The 25,567-nt window shown below is 47.5% G+C and overlaps 1 protein-coding gene across 7 annotated transcripts; it reads right to left on the reverse strand.

Moving 5' to 3' along the window:
• LOC108934890 (bone morphogenetic protein receptor type-1A-like) lies at positions 1-25,155 on the reverse strand. 7 transcript variants are annotated; one of them, XM_018753082.2, is made up of 13 exons: positions 15,409-15,566; positions 14,669-14,887; positions 12,249-12,517; positions 4,729-4,888; positions 4,521-4,623; positions 4,110-4,209; positions 3,736-3,829; positions 2,994-3,129; positions 2,354-2,546; positions 1,863-2,160; positions 1,530-1,705; positions 1,119-1,249; positions 1-668 (listed from the first exon to the last, which is right to left on the reverse strand). In XM_018753082.2, the coding sequence occupies exons 3-13, from the start codon at positions 12,313-12,315 to the stop codon at positions 543-545; spliced, it is 1,584 nt and encodes a 527-aa protein (XP_018608598.1). In that variant the 5' UTR covers positions 12,316-12,517; positions 14,669-14,887; positions 15,409-15,566; the 3' UTR covers positions 1-542. The 7 variants fall into 7 exon arrangements, with proteins under 7 accessions (XP_018608598.1, XP_018608600.1, XP_018608599.1 ...); XM_018753084.2 differs by lacking the exons at positions 14,669-14,887; positions 15,409-15,566 and adding an exon at positions 25,134-25,155; XM_018753083.2 differs by lacking the exons at positions 14,669-14,887; positions 15,409-15,566 and adding an exon at positions 17,241-17,447.
• Between the last annotated feature and the right edge of the window lie 412 nt (positions 25,156-25,567).

The raw sequence follows: 25,567 nt of genomic DNA on the forward strand, positions 1-25,567 counted from the left end.
TTCTTTTCAATTTTGATCTGATAGTGAGACTCAACAACAAAAAAAAAAAAAATGCACATGACTTCCCATAGGGTTACTTGTGGGAATCCATGGGAGATCAGGGTCCTAGTCCCACATCCCTCAGAGATGGAATCACCCTCCTTCCCAGAAGCCCTTTCATTCCCTGGTACCTGATGTCTCACTCCCTCCAAACGATGAACTCCACGGCTTTCACAGAAAGCATCGAGCACGGTGGGCCTTCGAGAACATTCCGTGTGCAAAGTGCAACTCGCCCGATGCGCCTGGTGAAAACCGTCGCTCTCCTGTCGAGCTCTGATCCTAAAAAGCCTGCTATAGCATGCTTTACACGGCAGGGGGCGCACATTGCGCACGATCCACGGCATTTTTCCCACCGAGGGGCCGAGGGGTGGGTGCTCTCCTCCCGCACTGCGACCTCCTCTCCACCCTTCCACAAGCGAAGCAGTAATTTATTACAGTGACGCGGGAGAAAAAATTCCAGCCGAAAAGACGAGTCTCTCCCAGCTCTCAGGAGGGGCCCCTGCTCAGATTTTGATGTCTTGCGATTCCACCATTTTGGCGAGGGTCTTCTTGATGCGCAGCGCTGTCAGCCGTGACATGGGGTTCTGGGCCCAGCACTCAGACATCAGCTTCAGCATGGCCCGCAGACACTGGAGGGACAGAGAAACAGACAAGATGCATGATCTCACACACATGCACGCAGAAATAATACTTCCAGCAGGGGGTGCCAGTTCCTCTCCAAGGTAAGTGGGGCTGACGGAGAAGCTGAAGGACCACAACCGATTTTAATGACTTCATCTGCCTTTCAGCCTCTAACAATGTTGTCTCAGTCTGGAAACAACCCGTTAGTACTCATCAATGCTTTCCCAACATGCCTAGCGACTCCAGCACAAGAAACTACAATTTAACGGTGTGAAGTGCTGCACTGCTTAACGCGGATTTTAAAGTGCTACCAAGCATCAACAAGCGGCTCAAAGTTTGTTCACCTCTAGACCGATCTTTTCCCAACCTCACCTATTCTCCCATTCCCTAACAAGACAAGTCCCATCCTTTGAGCTCATTCTCCCCCGCCCTTCCGAAAGCACCCCGACCTTGCTCACCTCGTCACCGTTCCAGCGGTTCGACACAGTAGGCCTCAGGCCTTTGATGCACACCACCTCGCGCATGTCCTCGTACGATGGGTGCAAGGGCACCATGTCATAGTACGGCAGCTGGTAGTCCTCCACTATTCCTAAAGATATCGGGCAAAGAAAAGGGCACTTTCAGTCAAGGACCTGCCTGGACTTATGGTGGAGCTGGTAGCTTGTTTAGTAAGCTAAACACCCAAGCAGAGAAAAAATTAGGAGCAGGAAGTGCTTGGCTCAGCAGGTGGCACTATGAGCTTCAGGAGAGTGAGCACAAACTGATGGCTCAAAATTGTACTCTACCGGTGACAAGAGACTCCATTATAGGGTGTACTGCTGTAAAAATGATTAGAGATCAATTGAGATGGTCTGGACGGTCATGCTGACCTCCCGTGACGCAGCGCCGGGCCATCTCCCACACTATGAGCCCGTAGCTGTAGACGTCTGCCATGAGGTAGGCCTGGAACTGGTTCTTGTTCATGCTCTGGTCCAGCACCTCGGGAGCCACATACCGCTTAGTTCCGGTCCGTGTGCTCAGGGGCACATCCACCTCGTTAGAGTCCCTTAGGCAAGAACAACGCACCAGATGCGGTTAACGGTGGGTTTGTGTAGGGCAGGATACGCATTTTCAATGTCGGCAAGTGTTGCGCAAGTCCGATTTGGTATGTAAATCGGTGGACCTTTGTTTTTGTGGTGTTGCGGCACATTCGCAACACGCACCTGTTGAACTTAACAGCCAGCCCGAGGTCGGCGATGCAGCACGTGCCGTTCTTCTTCACCAGGATGTTCTTGCTCTTGAGGTCACGATGGGCGATGGCCGGCCTGCCGTGTGTCCCGTAGATCTCCGTGTGCAGGTGGCACAGGCCGCAGGCCGCCGAGTATGCCAGTCGCAGCAGGGCCGGGGCGTCCAGCGTCGTCGCCTTCAGATAGTCGTACAGGGAGCCGTTCTCGTGGTAGTCCGTGATGAGGAAGAGCTGCGTGAATGCTCCCGTGCCCTTGATGTCCGCTGCAATGAAACCTTGGGGCATGGCAAGAACAAGTCATGAAAACCTTTGAGAAACACACAGAGCAGCACGGGGGGCAACATGTCCTAGGCATGTTTGCCGTAACCCATCAACCAATCGGATAACAGGTCAGCGAGTGCTCAATGAATACAACCTAAAGACATCACTTCTCTGCAAAAAGAAACAAGGACTCGGAGACAGACATACCGAGGATGTTCTCGTGCCTCATGAGGACTGTCTGGTAGATCTCGGTCTCTCGGAACCAGCCGGCTTCCTCACGGGTGAAGAATACCTTGACGGCCACTTTCTCGCCACGCCAGCTGCCCAGCCACACCTCGCCGTAGCGCCCCTTGCCAATGGGACGCACCATCTGGATCTGCTTGGCAATGGTGCGCTGCACCTGATTTGAGGGGAACATGAGCCATTGGACCTCGTTTCTCACTGCGTAAACTAGAAACAAATTTGTCTGGATTGCTTTTAAATCACACCACAACCAAGGTGATCGCCTTCAAACTTGCTCTTAAGAGTGAAGAACACTCAAAGTCTACAGGTTTTCGTGGGTTTCTGACCAATAGCTTGTCATTTAAAGTGACACTGAGGGCAAACACAAAGATCACATTTCTGTAAAGAAAAACAGAGCATTAAATATTAATTGTGGAGGGAAGCACATCATCTTCATTTAATTTAGGTGTCTGAGATCCAGATGGTGCTTAGTTGAGAAAATAACTCATTCTGGATTTCATCTCAGGTGTTCAAATCAATGTATTGTGAAAACACAACACATTGATGGTCAAAGGTCAGTGAGGATTAAAGAACGATGCTCCCAACGCTGTAGTCCATTCCATACCAGGAGTGGGAGACCGGAGCCGCTGGCTGAAGTGGACTGGTTGAGGATGTCTTTAAGCGACTCGCCAGGGGGGATGAAGGCCTCGTCCTGCTCCAGGTCACCGCGGTAACGCCGCCTTTCATTTTGCCATTTGTACCTGTGAAACACGTGACACAGTCATCAAGTGTGTCCACCGATGAATGTGCTACCTTCACCACCAGGTCATTGAGTACTTGGAGTTCTACACATTGTGCATTTCATTCATTCACGTCTCTGTGTGGGTTGATTGAAGACTTCTCAACGTAATACCCTGCCCACCTTCAAGCACTTGACGTAAGTGACCGCTTGGAAACATCTCAATGGACATCTGCCAAATTTAACTATGACCTGACTGATAGCAAAATAAATGCTCTATTATCTACAGCGCAATGAACCAGACTAATGTGCCACTTTCTCTCTGACCTTTCAGATGGACAGCGACCACGGTAACATTAGTCACAGGTAAGGCTGCACATTATCGGTTGCACAAGCTGCACTAAGTCATATCTTTACTGTCTATCAGGAAGTCAACACATTTCACTGGGCCAAGTCTTCCACACAGCCTGAAACACTGTACTCACTGACTGTGTGTCACATTCATTATCTCCCAGATAATGACCATCCAGAAGGAGACCATCCACAAAGGAAAGCCAACCGCAGTTTTACCAGATATTTCCACGATCAGGGGAAAAAAAGAAAAAAAAAGATGAGGAAAAAGTCATACCGGTAGTAGCAGACCACCGTGAGGACTACGAGGGTGCAGCAGCACACAGTGACCGATATGAGGAAGGCAAGCCAGTGGGCGCTGGTGAGCAGATCTAAGGGGACAGGATGGCAGAACATTACACCCCTTCAAGACCCCCCTCAATGCTGAGCTGTAAGACATCACACAAGGCATCACAGGCTAGATATTTCCAGACAGTGGCTTTCTGATCCATTTCATCCATAAACTGACAGGTGTGGAACGGATTTACAGTCGGGTTCTGGACGAGAGCATGCGACTCCAGGGAGGTTCTACTCCATGTCCACAGAGAGGTACCATAAGCAGCCAAGGACGTGCTCCTTCTGGGGATGGAGGAAAGAGCCCTCTGAACTCACCTGGGAGAATGCGGGGGGGGAGTGTCGGCTGCAGGTCCCGATTGCAGAAGTCCGTCTGGCAGCATTCGATGGTGCGTCTTGTCTGGGCGTTTGGGGAATCCTGGGGAACATGGACAATTAGAGAGCAAAAAAGAAATTTAGAAAAGTCATGGCTACAAAGAAATATGTAAATATATGTAGTTATCTGATGCTCTTCTCCAAAGCGAACTACAATATTAATGTACTTACATTTATTTACCCACTTACAGAGCTGGGTAATTTTATTGGAGAAATTTAGGGCAAGTGCCTTCTTCAGGGGATTCAGACCGGCGACATTTAGGTCCAAAGGCAGCAGCTCTAACCAGTACGCTACCAGCTGCCCCCACAGCCTGTGCAAAATAAGAGAGCCCCTGCAGGCACGACATGGGGTACCTTGCACTGGAAGTGGGACCCTTCATACTTCATGCAGCCAGAGGTGAGGATCTGCTCGCCGTGCTCGTCTTCCTCGATGATGGCGAAACATTGACCATTGGTCCTGCGTCCACACGAAAAAAAGAGGTCAAGTCAACGCTAGCACCCGTCGGATCAGTTGGTTGTCGTTTCGCTCGTCGGCGGAAAGGCCGCAGATGCCGCCACTCACTCGCAGGTGTTGTTGACGGCATCCTCCGGGCAGTGGCCTGAGCAATAGCAGCTGAGGAAACGAGCCGCATCCTCGGGGGCCATGGTTGCATCATCCCCGGGCCTCGAGCGTTTGGGCTCGGGTCCGGTACCATGGAGCACGTGGTCCGGGTTCTGCCCGCCTGAGAAAGGATGAGGGAGGTGGGGAGGGAGAGAGGGAGAGAGTGAGCATTCGGACGAGACGACTCCCTGGTGCAGGAGCCAAGCGATCGATGGAACTGGAGCCTTGGCTAATGGGTTTCATATCCAGGGACTGAGCATCCCCCAACCCCCGACCCAGCGGTGCCGCTGCAGCATCCGGAAAAATCGAGCCAACTGACAATTTTGCAATGCTCCATCTCTTGAAGGTCACGACTCGTCAGCTGAGCTCATAAATGTTGCTTCTTGGGTTCGGGGTCAAAAAAAGTCCACCGCGCTCGTTACAGCTCAGACAGTCTACGAGCGTGGGCGCTTCCTCATGCCAGTGCCCGCGCCTTCAAAGAGGCGAGTGCCAGATTGTAACCTGGGCTTCCTGCCCTGCATTCCTACCTTCCTCCCACAAAGTGTCCCAGCTCCTCGGGTGCCTCCCTACCATCACCTGAAGCTGTTACCTTTTCACGAGGGCCAAGACAGCCGTGTCACCCCCGCCCCAAGTTGTGTCTCAAAGCTGCCGATAAAGATCTAAACGGCGGTTGCTGCACCTTCCTGCACTCCCACCACATTATTCATCGCCATCCCTTGGACGTTCGTCGCACCTATGGAAGCCGTTCAGGTGCAGTAAACTTTCTTCACCGCCTGAACTTCCTCAGATGTTGTCAAAAACAGCGTTTACATGGAGGGGGAATTTTTCGCTGGTTCACAACGTGAGGACAAAACACCAAAGAGGGAAAAGTGTGAGGTCAAGGTAGCCCAAGAGGTCCTAACAAAATGGGTACGGCAACTTAAATCCCAATGTCATCATTGTGCATTGAAAATAGCCCCGTAAATGCCACGTAGGTCTTGATTATTGCATGTAACTGAAGCCTTCGATCACCATTCCTGTCCTGAATGTTTACTGACCAAGTCGACATGTGGCAATGTAAAAAAAAAAAAAATTGTGGGCCGCTTTAATTCAACTCACTTCCACAGTGTTTACATCTTATGTTTCTGGTCTATAACAAGATGACAAAGGCTGAATGTGTTTTTGGGATGAGTACACAACTGGAACCGAATATTAGCTTATAGACACTACATACTCTCATTTTTAACCATTTCAAATTTATTTTGATATAGGGCTAATAAAAAAAAATTACAACGTATATCAGCTACATCTGAGAAAATCAAATCTTAGTCGCTAGCGTTGCAGTTTTCCATTTTTTCCAGCCCAGGAAACACTCATTCCTGTGTCCCAGGCTTTCAAGAAATAAACTAAGGGATAGTGTTCGTTTGGACAGCTATGACGAGTCTTCAAACAAGCCTCCTCCCCCTGTCAGAACTGTGCAGTGATTGGCTGAGGGAACGCTGGGGGTGCCTCCTTGCTGGAGGATTTTCACATGTGTGCTTAATTCTTCCACCCGCCACCATGGAGTCTGAGGTCTGGCAGCATTCAATAGTGTATACACACACACACGAGCCTTTCTGACTGCAGACGCTCACAGTGCTCCTCAAGGACCAGCGTTGCCTCGCTAGGCCCAACTGTGGTCAACACGGTGCTGTTGGGTCAAGGCCCAGCTCAATACAGAGGCCTTGGGAAGTGTGAGGTACCTAACCAGGTTTGACCCCAGTCAGACAGCGTCCAAAACCGCTTTTGTCCACTTCTACCACAAGAAAAGGCACAACTGCAGACAGCAAAGAAAGCAACCCTGGGAGGAGGAGGTGCCCTGGATCGGTAAATGAATGTCATTTAAAAAAGTGTGGAGGTGAGGTCGAGCGAGGTGAGCGGAAAAGAGGTGTCCAGCCACGGAAATAACAGCAAAGACTGTCCAAATTTAGCTCGTCTGCGCATGACCGGACCTCGGAGGGTCCGGATATTGAAATGACAGTCCGGTGCATAACAATACTTTCTTTTAACTATACTTTCCAGAGTTTTCCAAAAAATTTGAGAATTTTCTTTCTAAGAAAAACTTAAAGTGATCACCTGATATTCAAAGGCATTTTCAAGGACACAGCCCAACACAAAATTTTTTAGTGGAAATGCAAAAAAAGGGAGGAATTCACCAGCCTCTGCCACATTAGGACCATTAGTAATTTTTTACCCCATAGTGCCACAATACTGGCTAAAATGAAAATTTGTTGAAAAAATACCTTTAAATCAATATTTAAAATGACTTGCAAGCATAAAACTGAATACAAAGGAAAAATAATTTAATTTTATAGACGCACTACCACCATCATACAAAAATGATGAGGGGAAAAGTCATGAGTATTAAACATTGGAATAACTGGACCCCCCCACGCCTTCATAAACCCCGGACCAGAGAGCCACGTGAAAACAGGTTCCACTCACCAGGCACATGGACAGTGGGAAGCGATGCTGCGTGTTTGCTTTTGCCCCGGGGGGTCGTTCTACAGGACTGTTTAACTTTTCGAACACGTACGTTGCAGTTGCATGCCTTCTCTGTGACCCCCCCAAAACCCCCAGGAGAAACAGCACACGCGAGCCCCCGTCCGGAAACTTCCAGCCGAGGAGGATCAACGAGATGTTTTGAATAGGGGTGCATGCGTATGTATATATACACACACACACACACACACACACACACACACTATGTCCATTAACAGCTTTTGTCCATTAACGCTGCACAGGAAATGGTTAAAGTGCAGAGGAAGGTCGACGGCCGACAATGGACTCAATGAGTTTCCTGCAGCAGGCCCCCGGGCGGTCGAGGGCGGAGTTCGTGCGAGGGCAGGACGGCCCCCGGGGGTCTCGCTCGTAAATCTAGCCCTGGAATGCTCACGTTCCAGGGTTCGGGGGTGGGGCGGCAGGGCCTCTAAAGAGACCGCGTCTTTGGCTTCTGAGTTGGAGGGGAGGAAGAGAGAGAGAGAGAAAAAAAAAAAAAAAAAAAAACACAGAACGAAGGGAGGGAGGGAAAAACACCGAACGAGGGAGACTGAGCCAGTCGACCGCGACTCTTAATGCTTTGCACATGTCTCCTCGGTGACGCTCCACGCCAAATTTCGCTTTACCAGCCTGCGCTCCGCCATCTCTCGAGGCGCGACCTCTCCTCTGACTGTTCAAACCACATTCAATCCGTCGCTCCTCCTCATGACTTTGAAACCAGAAGCATGAACTAAGCCCTCAAACTTCAGATAAACCATTTAAACTTATTTATCAGACTTCTCTCTCCAAAGTGACTCACATTAGGTTTGTACAATATGCAGTTTACACTGTTTTACCCTTTGTTATCCCTGTCGTTACAGCGCTTCTGTAAAATGTGATGGAGTTGACGCTGAAGTTGGGGCATATTTCTAAGACAGAACTTGCATTTTTTTTTTAAAGAAACATTTGTTCAGCTATTCACCCATTTATGCAGCTGGGTCATTTTTACTGTACCAGGTTAGGGTGAGTACCTCCGAGGTCCAGACAAACCCCCCTGGGACAAGTAACTAATGTAATTCTAATGTAAAGTAATTCATATTAAAAAAAAAAAAACAGAAGTAATTCTTCTGATTATTTGTAGTCTATGAACATTTCTCTGAATTTAAAATACTACATTTGTTATGAGACAGCAATAAGGAAAGTTTTACAAGCATTGTATTGTAGCATACATTAAAACTATTGTAAATCAGTGCGCTGTAAATTTCTAACAAAATTTGTACAATCATAAAAAGCCTAATTAAAAGATCATCGTATTCCATCTCTAAAAAAAGGAATATTAAAAACATTGAGTGTTAAGGTTTATCTAAATTTAATTTGCTACCACTTGATGCTGTGTCCTACGCCATTCAGAAATTCCTCCAAGGTCTTCCTCTCATTAATATAGTCCAGGAATAACTTCTTCAATCGCTGTTGATGATCCTTTATGGTACGTTTGACTCATTTTCTTGGACGCTCACCGCAAGAATTCTTAATTAGGGCTGTTGATGCAAGAGCGTGATCCTTTCTAATACCTTCCATGGCCTTCCATATGGTTGGGTGGTCATCCCCCACAAGCCCATGAAAAGCAAAATTCCAACTCTCGCATAGGCTGTTGGTGCGAACCTGGACATTCCATAACTGTGGTCGAAACAGGGGAGGAATCATTCTCTTGGACGCTGAAGGAGTTATTCCATCAGGAACAGCTGGTGGCTGGATGCGACGATAAGTTCTAAACACATTGATGCTACTGAAATACTCCACTAAGCCTTCCTGTCCTTCAACAGGTGTGTTCTCCATCAGAAAGTCCATCCCTTTGGCTACATCCTCTATAGGTAGAAATGCCAGTCCATCCAACATTCCACAAAAATGTTTCACTCGAACATCACTCCTGTATTCAGTAGTCAGTCCTAAACTTTGTACCTTTCTCCATGTACTATGGGTCAGATGACAGAAACAACCACAACATGAAACGCGTGGTCCCAGAACTGTAGAAACAGCATTGATCGTTGCAAGCTCAAAATCAGCCACCACACTGGTGGGATCTGGATTGAATCCCAGATGATCACATTTATCTAAGATTGCTCTGAGGAGTTCTTCATAGACAGATTGTGACTTCGCAGACAGAAAAGCATACACACACGTTACAGCAGATAGCCCAAGGGGAGCTCGGATAATGCATAATTACTGGAACAGTCTTGGGGCTGTTGCAAAAGTCCCATCCATAAACCATGTGGTACCATGACCTAAATGTTCAAGTGCCTGCTTGGTTGCAAACACATTCTCTCTGTTGACTCAGGTCCATTGTCATAAATGAGAAAATCCTGGTATTCTGGAGCTCCTGTAGTTTTCCACTCACCACTGATAAGCCTCAATTCTCGCAGTGATCTTGGGTCTTTTGGCAGTACTCCTTTCTGTAGACATCTAACATTGCACTTCAAAGAGTCAAGTCTACCAATGGCAGAACAAACTTATTTGACACAATGAACATATGGTCAAGTTATTGTTGACATATGGAATTTGCAACAACATGTGCAGGTCTGGCCCTGTTGGTCAAAGCAACTTTTTATGGTGTTCTTTACCTTGGCTGCTTCAGTCTTGTCAGGACCTGGTTCATGGTTATGCTCAGCTCAGTCACAGAAAGTAGTTGCTTTACCTCCAAATCTGTAATAGCGCAACCTTTGCAAGAAAATGCATTCCTCTGAGAACATTCCCAACATATTTGTGTATTGTTTGAGCTCTTCTTAGTGTACAAGTAGCCTTCTGTACACAATTTAGGGACTCCTTTGTTCTTGATGATCTCCATGGTGGCTGAAGTAGTAGTAGAACTGATGCCTCTATCTAACACCCTTATATACACCTCAGATTTTCCCTCCAGAAAGAAACAAGAGCTCTGTTATTTATTTTTTTTTTTATGTAATCAAGGTTTTTTCCTACTTTATACTTGAACTAAGAGGCTAGTGTTTCAGAAGAGGGGGTTTTGTCCGAGGGGCTTTTGTCTTACACTCAAGTACCTCCATTAGGGGTACAACAGCAGGAGGTAGGATTCAAACCTAGGTTCTACAGCCATCCAGGGGTCTGTGCTCGAGGTGGTGGCAGTGGCTCAGTTTGAGTGCTGCGAAATCCTCGACCGAAAATCTTATTTGACCGCGTGGAATTTCGCCAGCACGACGGCTCATCTGCTCGTCTCCAATTAGAGTGCGTTCCACTCGTGCGTAAACAAGAAATGAATAAATAAATTAAAAAATACTGCTTTCTCTTGCAGAGGTTGTGACACGAAACAATTTTCAGATATTTAACGATTCGGGAAAAAAGGGCGCCTTTCAAATAAATTTTGTGAATCATCATAAACAGACTACTTTTGGGCTGGAGGAATTCAAGAAAGTCACACTGGGGCCCGAAGACAAACGCACATCAATAACGGATGGGATCGTATGAGGGGAAGGCGCCCACAACAGGAAGGGCACCGCCTTCACCACATCCATCTCACACCTTATGGTCGAGACCAGCCGCGGTCACACGCTCAAACCTGTGGGTCCATTACTGTGGGATGAATTTCCCGTGACCCTCCAACCCACAAAAGAGTGTAAACAACCTTGACTAAGTCAAGGGTGGGCCAGTAGGCAGCACAGCGCTTAGAGCTGCAAACCTTGAACTTTAAGGTCACATGTTTGAGTCCCACCTCCTGCTGTTGTACCCTTGATGAAGGTACTTACCTTGAATTGACACAGTAAAAATAACCCAGCTGTACAAATGCTTTAAGTTGGTCAAATTAATAAATGTTTAAATCAGAATGAAGGGGTTTGGCCAGTATTTTTCCTACAATGGTTGCTTTCAGTACCAGTACCACATATTACATGGACGTACACAGCTTTGCGGTCCATCCCGGGTGCCGCGAAGCACGTCCCGCTCTGGAGCTGAAAAGGGCAGCGCCTGAATCTCACATTCTTTGCGAGATTTCCAAATTGCTGTAATCCCCTTTGTCCGACATGATTGATGCCGGGGTCCGGCCCTTTGCCTTTGAAGTGAGCGCCGCTCTTTCCTGTTTCCAGGAATAGGTTGCTGGCACGACCGGTCAGTGACGTTCCACCCAACAAGACACAACAAACCCAGTCGACGGAGGAGGGCGTGAGCGGCGACCCCGTGAGCCGGAGGAACCAAAGGGTCAAATTAATGGCTTGAAAAAAGTTCACCAGATGCTTCCACTCAAAGGGAAGGGGGAAAAAATGGATCTACAACTTATCCCATTTGTAAAGTCCAACCTCCAGTTTTGAACTAAATCAAGTCGAAGACTGGAAGAGAAGAAGCTGCTTCGCAAATGAACGGTGGACCTTTTTGGTCAAGTTAAATTACAAGAAAGCCCATGGAGCGGAGATGGGGAGACACGTGTGAAAACACACACGCTGCTACTCCAAAAATCCTTGACCTCTTCTGCTTTGTGTTAAATTCATTTTTAAATGGCATTATGGATCATAGTCTGATGAGTCTTTAGCAAGGAAATTCATTTGTTACAGTCCACACCTGGGGCTCCTTCAATAAATATGATTACATTTATTCATTTAACTGATTACTTCCTCCAGAACGACTTATGATGTAAAGCTACTTACTTGGGTCCAATCTTATTACCTACTTAGAACCACCAATCTATCTGAAACATCTGAACTGTTGGAGAAAACCAGAGCACCCTGAGTAAACCCACATGAACAGCTGGTAAAGTAGTGGTTACAGCTGCTACTTATGGACCCAAAGGTCACGGGTTCACCTTCAGCTGTTGCATCTTTGAGCAAGGTACCGACCTTAAAATTGCTCCAGTAAAAATTACCCAGCTGTATAAATGGGTAAATCAGTAAGTAGCTTAACATTCTAAGTTGCTTCGGAGAAAAGTGTCAGCAAAATGAATAAACAACACACACAGACACACACCCCGTCTCAAGTAGAGATAAACTCACCTTCAGCTGTCAGCGTGAGGAGGATGCAGAACCCAAAAACGCCGACACACAGCAACCCTCTTGTCATTCTTTTAGACCCCAGCAGAGTTCAGGGAGATGCTCACAGCGATGGAGACCGTTGTGTTTGTGGGAGTGCTGAGAGGACCAGGGTATTGCCCCGGAGGCCAGAAGGGAGTGGAACGGATGCGAGGGAATAGATCCACGGGAGTGGATCTGCAAGGCCTGATCTCTTAAAGCTCCCTTCTTTCTTGATCCCACTGCCTACAACCCTGGAAGAGACAGGAAAAGAATGGAGGAGTGAGCATCACACGGGCTTGATGGCACCTCAGGGGCGTGGAAGATGGCAAGGGTTACCATCACTGCAGACGCTACTGGTTACGGTGCAAAGGCCCTAACAAGAAGACTCTTAAAGCATCCTACTGCAACGTGACCTTCCCTTTCCTGGTTTAAAGCCTGAACCCCATCACCCCCCATGCAGAAAACACTGAGGTTTAATCAAAATTTTAAAAAACATTTCCCGGTAACATTGTTTAACAATCAGAGTTCGGATAACTTTTCAAGATAAAATTGTGAAGAACTAACAAGTAAAGAAGGGTCTAGACTAGTGTAAGGACAACCCAAGCGGCAGGCCTTTGGGTGCAGCCGTAACAACCCTCTCATAACTCCACCATGGTTCTCACCCAAGGTCTCTGACCATCTTTTTTAACCATTACTATGGCACCCAGCTTTGCGCAGAGGTGCAGATACCCCGATCTATACCCTACTTTCGCACACCTGAAGCTTCTGGCTAATGGGATGAACAAAAGCCACCAAAGCCATCTTGGGTCATGGGAGTGAGTCTTAGTATTTATGGTAAAGGTTTAACCAGCCTGACCTAGCCTTTTACCATGCAAAGGCAGTGAAACCTGGGATGCCAACAAGGAACCTCCTCTAATGGCCTTCATGTAACTTTCAAAGACAAAGCAATTGAGTTCAAGGGTACAATGTCAGCATCCAAATCTAGGATTAGATCTGAGAGCAGAAGCACAACCAGCTTAACCACATACAATACTGTGTGGCTATGTGCCAAACTGGTCAACTGGGCACACATATTGAGGAGCAAATGTTGATGTTTAAGTATGACAGAAAACTCCCAAAGCAACTTAATTTATTTGTTTGATAGCAAATCCCCACCCTCCACTGACTTAGAGGCCATTAGTGCTTGAAAGTGACCCAGCGCGTAAGAAAGGTGCCCTTTGCTTCGGCCGACTGATATAAAGGAGTTGGATCGGGGGGGCACTGAAAGACAAACACAACATTTTAGAGTGTGTGTGTGTGTGTGTGTGTGTGTGTGTTGGTGGGAGAGGCAGGTGCTCCAGCAACAAAAGGGCTTTTGGTCTGTAGTGCGTGTTGTTGAGGAAAAAAAAAAAAAAAAAAACTAATTCCACTGCTTTTGAACGTGTCTTAAAGGGGCTCTGTGCCTTTAAGAGCCCCATGATATTTAAATACGTATGTGTGTATATATACTGTATATATAACAGGGAGCTGGGCAGGGAAAAGTATGGTGAAGGACAAACTGGAGCTCCATCCCCAGCACATCTAACTCAAGGTGCCGCCAAAGCATTTAACCGGGACTCCCAAAGGAGTTGAGGCTCCAGGTCTCCGGCCCCACCCTAAAGCCCACCCCTAAAGCCCCACCACGGCTCAGATCCGGACTTTCCGCAGAAGTGTCTTGAAAACATCAACGCATATCAGGACATCTTTTTGCACCAGAAAGTCCCACGCAGACACACGGCCCTTAGTCAAGTCAGCATTACAGTAACGTGAGGACACAAAATAGCGGATTTACATTTACATTCAACTGAGGCTTTTCTGCAAAGCAACTTCCAGTGTTAAACTACTTACAATTATTTACCCATTTATACAATTATATAATTTTACTGGAGGAATTCAGGGCAAGTACCTCGCTCAAGGGTACTACAACTGACGGTGGGATTCAAACCTGCAACCTTTGGGTCGAAACGCAGATTTCCTCTTAGCAAAGCCTCCAGTGAGAGACACATTGGAGAACTTCTGGAGGAACATGGGTTTGGGTTCTGCTTCCAGTTTTTGGGGCCTGGAAGAGCTCATCGGAGGCTGACAGCCCCTCTCTAGGCTTGATGCTGGCGTGACTCAAAAACAAGTGCACCACACACACACACACACACGCAGAACCCTCCTCCTTGCCCTGTAACCTGAGCCGGATACTCTGGCACTTGGTTGGGGGGGAGGCAGTCATGCCTCTCAGACTCTCCGGCTCCGCTGTCACCCAGCCGTACGCCAGACCCGATGCTGGATTAACATAAGAACTGTGGGAATGCTAACCCCCCCGGCCCCACGCCCCCACTCCTATCTCTCTCACTGGCCACCATCAGCCCTGGATGCGGGCCATGCTCTGCTACCTGTCAGACTGCACGGTGTAAAGGAACAGAAGGGCCCCAATATGCTGGGACCACCTTGGCTGCCGGAGTGGGCACACGGGGGAGAACAAAGGGCCCTCGGTGCTCGGCCGTCCCACGCCTCCCTGGGAAGAGTGGCTCCAGGACAGACGGAGGAATCGAGGACACAGCGGCACCGCAAAGCGAACCGGACCAAGGAAACGGAGAACAGCAACAAACCACCTAAATAAAAGCGGTGCCACATCAGCAAAAAAAGGAAGTCACCAACTCCACACACTTACACTTGACAAAACTGTTAGTCGAGGTATTTACTCATCAAGACTATTAATAAACAATAACAAAGTATCAGATTATTATATTCCTTGTGCTTTTTCTCATTACTATAATTACAGATTGACACTTCTACATATGACTGTTGAAGGCCTTGGGAACACAATCGAGCCGCAATCAACGCCCCCCAGATCCCAGGCCGAAAGGAAATTAAAAGAAATGGAAACAAAACGCAGGACTTTCTGAAAGTCACTCGGAACGACAAGTTTCGACTAAACAACAATAAAAACAGCCACAGATGCCGCGCTCTTCATTCCTCTGGCGTGTTTGTGCCAGGAGGCCCCCCGGTGCATGTGCTTGCATGTCTGCCGGAGCTTGCAGATGGGGGCGCTCCTCCACCCCCCCACCCTCGCACACTCAGGCCTTTGAAAAGAATCCCTCCTTTTGCCAGTAATCAGTCATTTACGGCTCACGTCGTGATCCCTCCGGCGGAGGCGTCTCGCGTTCCCCCGCATCGTGCCGGCTGACCGGGTTCGTTGCGCTTGGCGTTTCCAACAAGCCCGGCGCATTCCACGACTCAGGCAAACCCGGCGCTGATGCACACCCGCTGGGGAGCTGATGATTGCAGGCATTTGATAGAGACCTGTAATTATTCCATGCGGCCCAAATGATCATGGGGTTCTGAGGATGTGAGAGCGGTGCATTCCGGAACCAAAGCGAAGAGGACTTATCCCCGGAGCGGCCCAAAGTGCGTCACACCGCGACGCTGGCTCTACACACGGCTCGGTTTGCGTCAACTTGGAGCGCTTTTTTTAGACGACTGCCAGGCCCAGAAACCCCAGCTGTCGGGGGTCCGACCCTCTGAAAAGTGTCACATCTGCCCTTAGCCTGGAAGCTCTAACAGATCGAGTAAAGAAACAAAGACAGGAATTTTCCCCGAGAGAAACTTCTAGAAATCTGCTGGAGCAAAATCTCAAATGTGAGCCAAACTGCACCGGTTCCTTACGAAAACAGCTGGGAGCAAAAGTCTGTTGAAAACTTGCTTTGTTTGTAACTGCAAAGACATGTTTACTATCAAGACACAATTGAGAAAATGTAAACGCAGCTTGTAGTGGGTTCAATTCTGCAAAAATATCAGATACAGATGAAGTACCCTAAGATTTTTTTTTTTTTTTTTAATTATAAAACATCAATTCCTTAAAATAAATTATAAATATATACAAACATATACACCTCTCGAAGAGACTATTTTAAATGATCAAAAATAAAAACGATTTCCACAAACACCTATTCAATGCCAATTGCTGACTGAAATGCAACTTATCTCCCAACACTCACAAAAACCAAACATCAGCTATAAACGCTAAGGAAATTCATACCCCCGTTGCTACAGAAAATGAAGGTATGGCAGCATTTTTTTTTTTCTTTCCTTTCCAACAAATTCAAACTTATCCAACACAATTACTGGACTTTGCTGCAGAGTCAGAGCAAGTCTATTTTTTCGTTAAAAAAAAAAACAAAAAAAAAATTAAACAAAAAAAAACTACATTTCCCATGGTGCAATGGAGCAGCAGCATAAAAAAAACTGCCATCCAAAGACACTGCATTCTGTGCCTTGAGATGGGGGCCCATTCAATGCGGCACATTCCAATCTCCACAGCTACAAGTAAACGACGCAGGGGTTCAAACGACTCCATCTCATCAAGTCCTATTCAACCGCGTTCGACAGCAGCGGCGTGCCAGATAGACAAGTCACGCATGTGCGGACTGCGAACGTGACACACTGCATTTCCACCACGATAAACAACGAGTGCATTGAAAAGGGCTCTGGGTGCCGCGCTCACACACCCCGTTTATGGAAGGGGGCAAGCGGGTCCTCTTATCTCCTTCTGATAAAGGGCTAACTGTCAGTGGAGCACAGAGCGGTCCTTCTGATCGCTTTGAGGTTCGCACCCTCTCTGACCTGCCGCTCCCTCCTGCGAAGATCAAGGCCTACAAATAACGTTTACGGAACTATTTTTTCCGTCATTTCCACCGGAACTGCGGATGCGAGGGCCAGCCGATAAGGTCGCCCGGCAGCCAGCTCTCCTCTGGGGAGGCTCCTGGGGGTGAGCGCCCCCTTTGAACACCCCGCAACGGTCTGCTCCGCTGACAATCTGAGCGCTTCAGTGGGCGAGCTCTGTTTTCCTAACTTATCACGCTTTGTTTTCTTAGCGAAATGGAACCTTCCTGGTGCCAACCACTAGCTGGCGGTGGCCCAGCACTCCGTCATGGCCGGATTGGAGAGGGGGGCTATTTCCATTACCTGCTCGACTCTCCTTGTGGAGGAGAGGGATTCTTATCTCTCCGCATACTCCTCTTCCCCACTTGCGCCAAAGACCAGGCTGTTGCTTTCAGAGTCCTGTCATCAACACCAACCACTGAGAGCAGGAGAAGAGGCGCCAGGACTAAAAGGAGGACGCACACGTATGACGAGGAAGCCACGCACAACTTGGGCACACACACATTCACGCACACACAGCGATGGAGCCAACGACCCTCAATCTGTGGAGCCAAATGGCTCTTCTGTTGACTTACGGCAGGGGGCAGCTTCACGGCTGAGCACGACAGAATCTGAAGAGCAACACATGGCCCCAACTGGAATGGGGCTTCTCACATGACGCCCAAGCAAAATATGGTTTGAGAGAAATAAAATAAGCAATAAGACAATTTGCATTTATCCTCTTTGGGGGGGAGACAATGTTTCTGATCTGTCTGTAAACGGACACGTTTATTTATTTAGGAGACACTTTTCTCCAAAGCGACTTCCAATGAACTCTATGTAGTGTTATCAGCACACACACACACCTTATTCACCGCAGTAACTTTTACACTAGGTCACTCATCCATACATCAACGCAACAAATACACGATCTCTCCGTCACTCACACACTATGGGGGAACCTGAACAGCATGTCTTTGGAGTGTGGGAGGAAACCAGAGCACCCAGAGGAAACCCATGCAGACACGGGGAGAACATGCAAACTCCACACGGACAGAGAGGATCGAACCCATGTCGTGTTGCACCGCTACTCGCTGTGCCACCACACCACCTCAAAAACAAGCAGAATTGTCTAAGACAACCTTTATTTTGGTGGTTTTTGGGCTAATGAAGTGAAATCTGCACAAAACAAAAAACAAGAGTGAGGTGGCATGCGAGCACCATGCCAGAAGAACATGGATGAGCCACGGGCACAAACTGGAAGCAGCGAGCCTCACCGCAACGCTGCACTGAAATAAACTGCTGGAGTGCAGGGCTCTGGGAACACCGCGGTATCGATAGGGAAGAACCGCAGCCTCTCGCTCTCATCACACTTTCCATCCCCGTGAAGGAAAAGCGACTCCGGTTTTCTACCCAAACGCCTCCAGGGCCGGAGTGAGGGAGCCGAACCTCGGCCTGACTGGGTCGGCTGAAGATGCTACTCAGGGTTCATTATGAAAAAGAGGAATAGTTGAAAAAAAGCCAGGGCTCCTGCTTATAAGCTCCTGTGGCTCAGTTTTACTATGGTAAACCTCCTTACTGGTGGTTTTACATTCACCTGAATTAACTCTGAACAAGGAAGTTCAGACAACTGTGGAAGCTGCTCATAGACTAAGGGAACCCTGGCGATTCTTCGGTCTGCTGGAGGGCTTTGGGTGGCAGTGGAGGCAGTGCTAACCCGAAGATGGCTTCACTCTTCCTCGTGCCTTCTTGCAGCTGCGTGGCTTCAACCACAAGGTTTCCTTGGATTATATTCAGCAACTTGGTTATTAGACATAGAAGCGAAACCATCCTAAAAACCGAGTGCACCCCCCCCCCCACACACACACCCCCCTAGGGTAACCGCACCCTGTCTACCTGGTTTCAGCCACCCGTCTACATTCTTACACAACAGCAGGGTGTGTGTCAAACATACTGCCAATAAAACAGGTCCTTCAACGTCTGACCCCAAAACGACTCCCCACGTTCACTTGTGTGTAGGAACGAGACGCTGGACGAAATTATCCCTCTTACTACACTTATTTTTTTTAGGTGACGCTTTTCTCTAAAGCAGCTTACAGTTTACCTGTTTATACAGCTGGGCAATTTTACTGGAAAAATTTAGGGTAAGGAACCTTGCTCAAGGGTTCTACAGCTGGAGCTGGGATTTGAACCTGCAACCTCTGGGTCCAACCCCTACGCTACCAGCTGCCCCCAGAATCACCATGCACGATACCAACACCTCCCTACACACGTTTAATGAAGCTGCGTTTGTAAGACCCACTCAAGACCGGACAATATGATCTGTCAAAGACTGCCTGTAAAAAAACCGATACCCAGGGTTCGACGTTAACGGTCATCCAACTGTATGGCACAGCTAATTTCCTAAAATTTCCTTAAATTTCCCATAGTTACAATCGTTCCTATACAATTCTCATGGACAGGTGAATGACCAGATAAGGCATGATATTAAGAAATATGATGCAAAATGAAGACAGCCACAGTAAAAACTGATTTCACGTGCACCTCTCCGTTTCGAAATTCTTGCGGGTCGACATAACGGTGCCGTCCCGGTGGCCCATATCAGGTGTACCTCCCATGACCCTCTCCAGTTGCACGGGGTTAACGCAGACCGCTTACCACGAGGCTACGTGAGAGTGTATTGAAACACTCACACCTCCACACCTATGACAGACACCCAGCAAGATCCCGAAGATGTGGCCTTAACGAGGGTTTATACAAGAGGTCCTTAAGGGCCAAGCTCTGGGACATGGTTTGAGAATTAGCAGAGTTGTTGTGCTTAACTAATGTGGAAAAAGTGGCTGAACATATTGGCCACCTCCAGGAAGCGCTGCCTGCAACACCCCTCTCTTTCCACCGAAATGGACAAAACTAAATCATACTGTAACAACGCAATAACATCCAAGGCCTAGCAGGAAACTTCAATACAGACATGCGTTGCTTAACGACGGGGATACGTTCTCAGAAATGCATCGTCGTTGTGCGAACATCATAGAGTGTACTTATACAACCCTAGATGGTATAGCCTCGACCACAGAGTGTACTGATACAAACCTAGATAGTATAGCCTCAATCACAGAGCGTACCTATACAAACCTAGATGGCATAGCCTCGATCATAGGGTGTACTTACACAAACCTAGATGGTATAGCCTTGATGCAGTCAAGAGACACGGTAAACACGAGATTTATGAGGCTGCTCCTGGCATAACACAGCACGCTGTTTTACAGTGAACTTTTTCTCTAAGTAGAAAGAGTACACACTAACACAACAAAAAGTACAGTATAGAAAATACATAAACCAGTAACATAGGTGTTTAACATTATCACGTATTATGTACTGTACATAACTATGTATACTTTTATACGAGTGGCAGCGCAGTAGGTTTGTTTACGACAGCACCATCACGAATATGCGAGTTGCTAGTCGATAAGAATTTTTAAGCTCCATTATAATCTTACGGGACCACCGTTGTATATGCAGTCACAAGTTAAGTGGTGCATGACTGTACTTTGCAGTGCTGGGTTGGGACCTACCGCTCTCAGAAGAACCTGTGGCAGGGACATGCTGAAGATCCGCAGACGGGCCGAGGAGAAGCTCACCTCAGACACCTAGTTGGGCGATAAAGGAGGAGACCGAGCTGAACAAAAGCATTCCAGGATAAACATTACATCACACTGGTTATAACAGCAGTTTCCCAGCAGTCTGAACCCAGATAGAACTGATATCTCCGATAGGTCTCAGCATCACACACAACAAGACGCCTTATTAGATACGCGCCAACGTTCCTACTTTGTGGGTGTGGCGGCGGTGTGGCGGGCAACACTGGTGCCTCACCAGCACCTGGTCTGTGTGACTAGATGCATGAGAGTTCAATCCCTGTTCAGCCTGTGCAGAGTTTGCATGTTCTCTCCGTGTCAGCGTGGGTTTCCTCCAGGTGCTCTGGTTTCCGACCACAGTCCAAAGCAGGGCTGTGGAGTCAGTACACAAAAACTTTGACTCAGACTGCAGTAACCCAATAATTGCTTCCGACTCCAACTCCACAGCACTGTCCAAAAGTTGCATATTATTTTTGGGGTCGACTTATCTGGCAAATATAAACCGAAACCTATATTACACCTATAATTTTTGGGGGTCGACTCATACACCGGCATATACAGTATATTTTTACCGACTGCAGTAACCCAGTAATTGCTTCCGACTCCACAGCACTGGTCCAAAGACATGTTTCAGGAAGACTGGTGACTCAATTGCCCACAGTGTGCGAATGTGTGTTATATCACTCTGCTGCCAACAAAACTTACAAAGCCAAAAACAATGTCTAACCCTGTCACTACATAAACCTTTTGAGATACAAAAAAGAGGAAAAAAAAAAAAAGCATTAAAAGAAACCACAAAAACACCAACGTATAGAAAATAAAAATAATAGTGTATGCGTGTGTGTTATATATAGTGAGGTGTGTCTTGCATTGTCACCTTGGATAAAGATGTCAGTCAAATATGTATCACCGTATGTCACTTTGGAGGAGTAGTGCTGCTGTCTCACAGCACCTGGGTGGTGTGAGAGGATGTGGGTTCAATCCCTGCTCAGCCTGTGTGGAGTTTACACGTTCTCCCCGTGTCTGTGTGGGTTTCCTCCGGGTGCTCTGGTTTCCTCCCGCAGTCCAAAGACATGCTGTTCAGGTTCCCCCACAGTGTGTGAGTGACAGAGTGAGTGTGTGTGTTCCACTGATGTATGGATGAGTGACCCAGTGTAAGCAGTGTATCTAGCAGTGTAAGTCACCGCGGTGAATAAGGTGTGTGGGCTCATAACACTACACAGAGTTCACTGGAAGTCACTTTAGACAAAAGCATTTGCTAAATAAAAATAATGTAAATGTAAAAGCATCAGCAGAGTTATTAAATGTAAATTTAGAGACGGTGCTCTTGCATGGACAGTTTGGTATAAAGCCACGCGTCAACATTACAAACCCATCATCACGTTTCCAGAGTGTGTACCTTTAAAGATCGACAGCAGCTGAACAATTGAATAGCAAGGGGAACCACGTGATTACCATGCCAACCCGGTGTCGCAAATACCACAGTAAAATTCTGCGGCAGATTCCAAAGGTAAACAAACGGCCAGCATCCTGTTATCAGGAGACACAGTTACTATGGTTTATCGGCGTTCAAAGGTTAGAAGTATTCCCCATAATCATTCACTTTAAATAGGAGAGGAAAAGAAAAGAAAAAAGGAAAGAAAATCAGAGACTGTTCACTGGTGGGAAATGTGCGAATCAAATTCACTTTCGCTTCACAGACGGCTGCGCGAGTGGAACTGCCTTACAGGTCAGAGCGACTGACGGCAAGTCCAGAGCAGATGCTTCCCGTTGAGAGACCTGTCTCTCTCACACACACACACACACACACACACACACACACACACACACACACACACACACAGGAGAAAATCCATACCCTACTGGTAAACTGCGTAAACAATGAGCGGCATGTGCCGAGATGGACATGAGACGCACCCTTTCGGGAAGCAGAAATCGACCGTCAATCATTCGAAGTTTCCGCCACCGAAGACATTTCCAACACGCTTAGAAAACTCACATTGTAGGAATCCATGCGGTCAGACAGCGTGAGCAGTACGCTCCTAAACTCGGGCCACCTGTTCATCCCCCTCACGAGGGGCCCCAAAACTAAGGACCTTTGATTCTCAGTTTTGGCCCTGAACAAACTCTCTCTGTCCCTCGGAGCTGCTGAATCCCTTTGGGTCTCAAAAGGCATTTCTTTCTAACCCGTTCCTTGAAACCTTTGTAATTTAGTCCTTCACCACCTGATACTCTGTCTACCCAACTTGACACTCATACGTCACTTCTACGGGTACCTGCTGGAATGGCCGTACCGAACAAAAAAACCTGCGCCACAACAACCGAGTGTACGCATGCAAACCCTCCACCTTTAGGCCTTTGTTTACTGTGAGATGGAGGAAAGTTTGCTGAATGTACACCGCGCCTGAGCTTGCCCTCTTCCAACACGAAATGAAACTAAAACCGCAAGATCAAAACTCGCCTTCTGCAAGAGAACCGAACCGCAGTGTACAGCGATTCGGTCAAGAGCCCCGAAAGGCCTCCTGAAATATATGAATGACTACAAATAATAAACAGTAAAATTGGTCACAGAAGGAAAACAACCCTTTTAATGGCCTTACAGTCTCTGTTGTAATCAGTGTCAGTCAGTGTGGTTTTGGGTAGAAGGACGTGTTTATGAAAAACAAAATGTTCCCTCGCTTAGTACCCAACCTGGGATAAATGTTTCCAGCTCACGACTGAGTCATAGGCACCTGGACAAAGTCGGTTAGGCAAGCAGAGCCCCCCCCCACCGTCCCCACCAGATCGTGTACCATTTCTGCCCCAGTTTGGAAGAACGGAGGAGTCTGGGGAGACGACGTAGAGGAGCGTGTCGTGATGGGTCTGGAGATAAGGACCAGACGGCGTTTTGCCTCCCTGCAGCACACTTCTCAGAATCAACTATCCAGGGCGCCATGAGGGGTGGGGGAGGCATCATGCGTCATGTTATACCCAACTATGAAATCAGGACCTGTGGAATTTCTTCTGGAGAAGAATACATAATTCAGCTTTGAACTTTATGTTCACTGTACATACCGTACATGTCCCTAGATGACAATGTTGAACAAGCCTGAAGGACAAAGTGTGACACAGGAGAGGTACAAATATCTTCCATGTGTGTCGTCCCCCCCAAAAAACGAATACAAAATCAGTACGAAACCCCATCCAAAATACATCCAAGTTTGAATCATAGTTGGATCAGTCAGCGGTGCAGTGGTTCAAACCGCTGCCTCCCTCATGAAGGACGCAGAATTGAATCCCACCTCCTGCTATAGTACCCTGAACTGATACAGTGAAAGTTACCCAGTTGAATAAATAGGTAAATCTTTAAGTTTAAAACACGTTGGAGGAAAGCATCAGCTAAATTAATACATTTAAGTATATCCATGCAAACAAATCTAGCCTGAAATTTAAGACAGGAGCTTATTTTAGATGAACTAGAAGGTCTCTGGGTTTTGAGCCCATAACGGTCCCAGTCGCTTTTACGGCGAATATTTGTAGCATGTTGGAGCCCTATGGCAACTCAAATGGTCAAACAAGGAGCATCTGCTTAAAATCACAATACATACACATTTTCATTATTTACCCATTACAAAAAAACTCTAGCTGGAAAATGTTCCTGTACAGTGTCTCACTCTTCTATTTACCTGGCTTTCTGTTTTTCCACAAAAAAAAAAAAAAAAAAAGCACAAGAAGTTAAATGTCAGACGGGGTAAAATAAAAGTAAACAGCACATGGCTTTCCACACTGCTGCATTTCCAGAGCCGATCGCACCGCATCGCCGTGAGCGACGTGCTCCTTTGTTGCGCACGCTGGACAAAACAAACGATGTTTTGTGCTGCTGGCAAAGCGGCTCGAATTGACATACGAGAGGGCTGGAACGGGGGTGGGGTTACCGAAAGAGAACGGGGTACTCTGGTCTTAGTTAATCAACTTCTAATCTTACAGATAAGGTCGGACGCAGCACTTCACTGGGCCTTAATCTTCTCTGATCAATGCGTGTTTAACCTTTATAGATGCATAATTTACATCATTTCCCAGGAGTCCCTGCTCCCATGGCCGTTAGCTGATTAATTGTTTATGGAGCTTTTCTTTCGGGTTCAGCAGTGCGGTCAGAACCTTATTTAAATCACCTCCGAGTTATTTACTCTACAGAGGCTCGTAAACTGTCATGTGCCTCCGCGCTCGCGGTTGCCTTTTCAACATGGGTGCAACCGTGGCCTCCCAAATCACGTCCGGTGCCTATGCGCTGGTACCAACCTGCTTCCGAGGCAGCGGAATCCAACCCGTCACACCCACGATGAGCGCAAACAGTTCCATCCCCAGAACTTCCGTGCCTTTCGGACATGTTAAAATGCACACAATCCCACAATGCAAAGCGGCTGAACGCGTAGGCCTCCTGACAGCTGCACCGCCAAAGACTTAGACGAGCAGCATACCAGTCCTTTCGCATTGGCAAAAACGGTCCCAGCCTCCACGTGGAAAATGAGGCCAGGAATAAAGATATACATATAAAAAAAAAAGAGCAAATACTAACGGAAACAGAACCCAGCCGACCTACCTGAAAAGCCGACCGTGATGGTCATCAGCGTGGACTGGCTGAGAAGCCCTGGAGGTCTGGAAGGACGCAGAAACCCGACTGCATTAGTGAGGTCTGCCAAACCACTCCCGGCGCCATGGGAGACAGTGTGTATGGGGGGAGGGAGGGAGGGGCACTTGGGCATCTGCATTATTACATATTACATTCCACTGTCACTACTGCACTTAATGTATGTACAGCCATCGATGGTACACTGCAGAAGCTCTCACACTAATAACCGGTAACACCAAGGTCTTTCCGTTTATTACGGCAACCGTGCCTTCAGGATGCCGACAACCATGAAGAAAGAGGAAAATTTTGATATGCTGATATTTGAGAGCGAGAGAGACTGAAAAATACCGGCTCCTGAGAGCAGAAACTCATTTGTCTACCAACCACTTGTCCGCGGCAGCTTG

Source organism: Scleropages formosus, chromosome 3 (assembly GCF_900964775.1).
Source record: "Scleropages formosus chromosome 3, fSclFor1.1, whole genome shotgun sequence".
NCBI classification, from domain to species: domain Eukaryota; kingdom Metazoa; phylum Chordata; class Actinopteri; order Osteoglossiformes; family Osteoglossidae; genus Scleropages; species Scleropages formosus.

Excerpts from the sequence above, each read along its gene's own strand:
- LOC108934890 (XM_018753084.2), bottom strand. The coding sequence starts at position 12,315 with ATGACAAGAGGGTTGCTGTGTGTCGGCGTTTTTGGGTTCTGCATCCTC. Across the intron at positions 3,830-4,109 it reads CCCCCCCCGCATTCTCCCAG|ATCTGCTCACCAGCGCCCAC; the intron begins GTGAGTTCAGAG and ends CTGTCCCCTTAG. Across the intron at positions 3,130-3,735 it reads ACGGTGGTCTGCTACTACCG|GTACAAATGGCAAAATGAAA; the intron begins GTATGACTTTTT and ends CGTGTTTCACAG.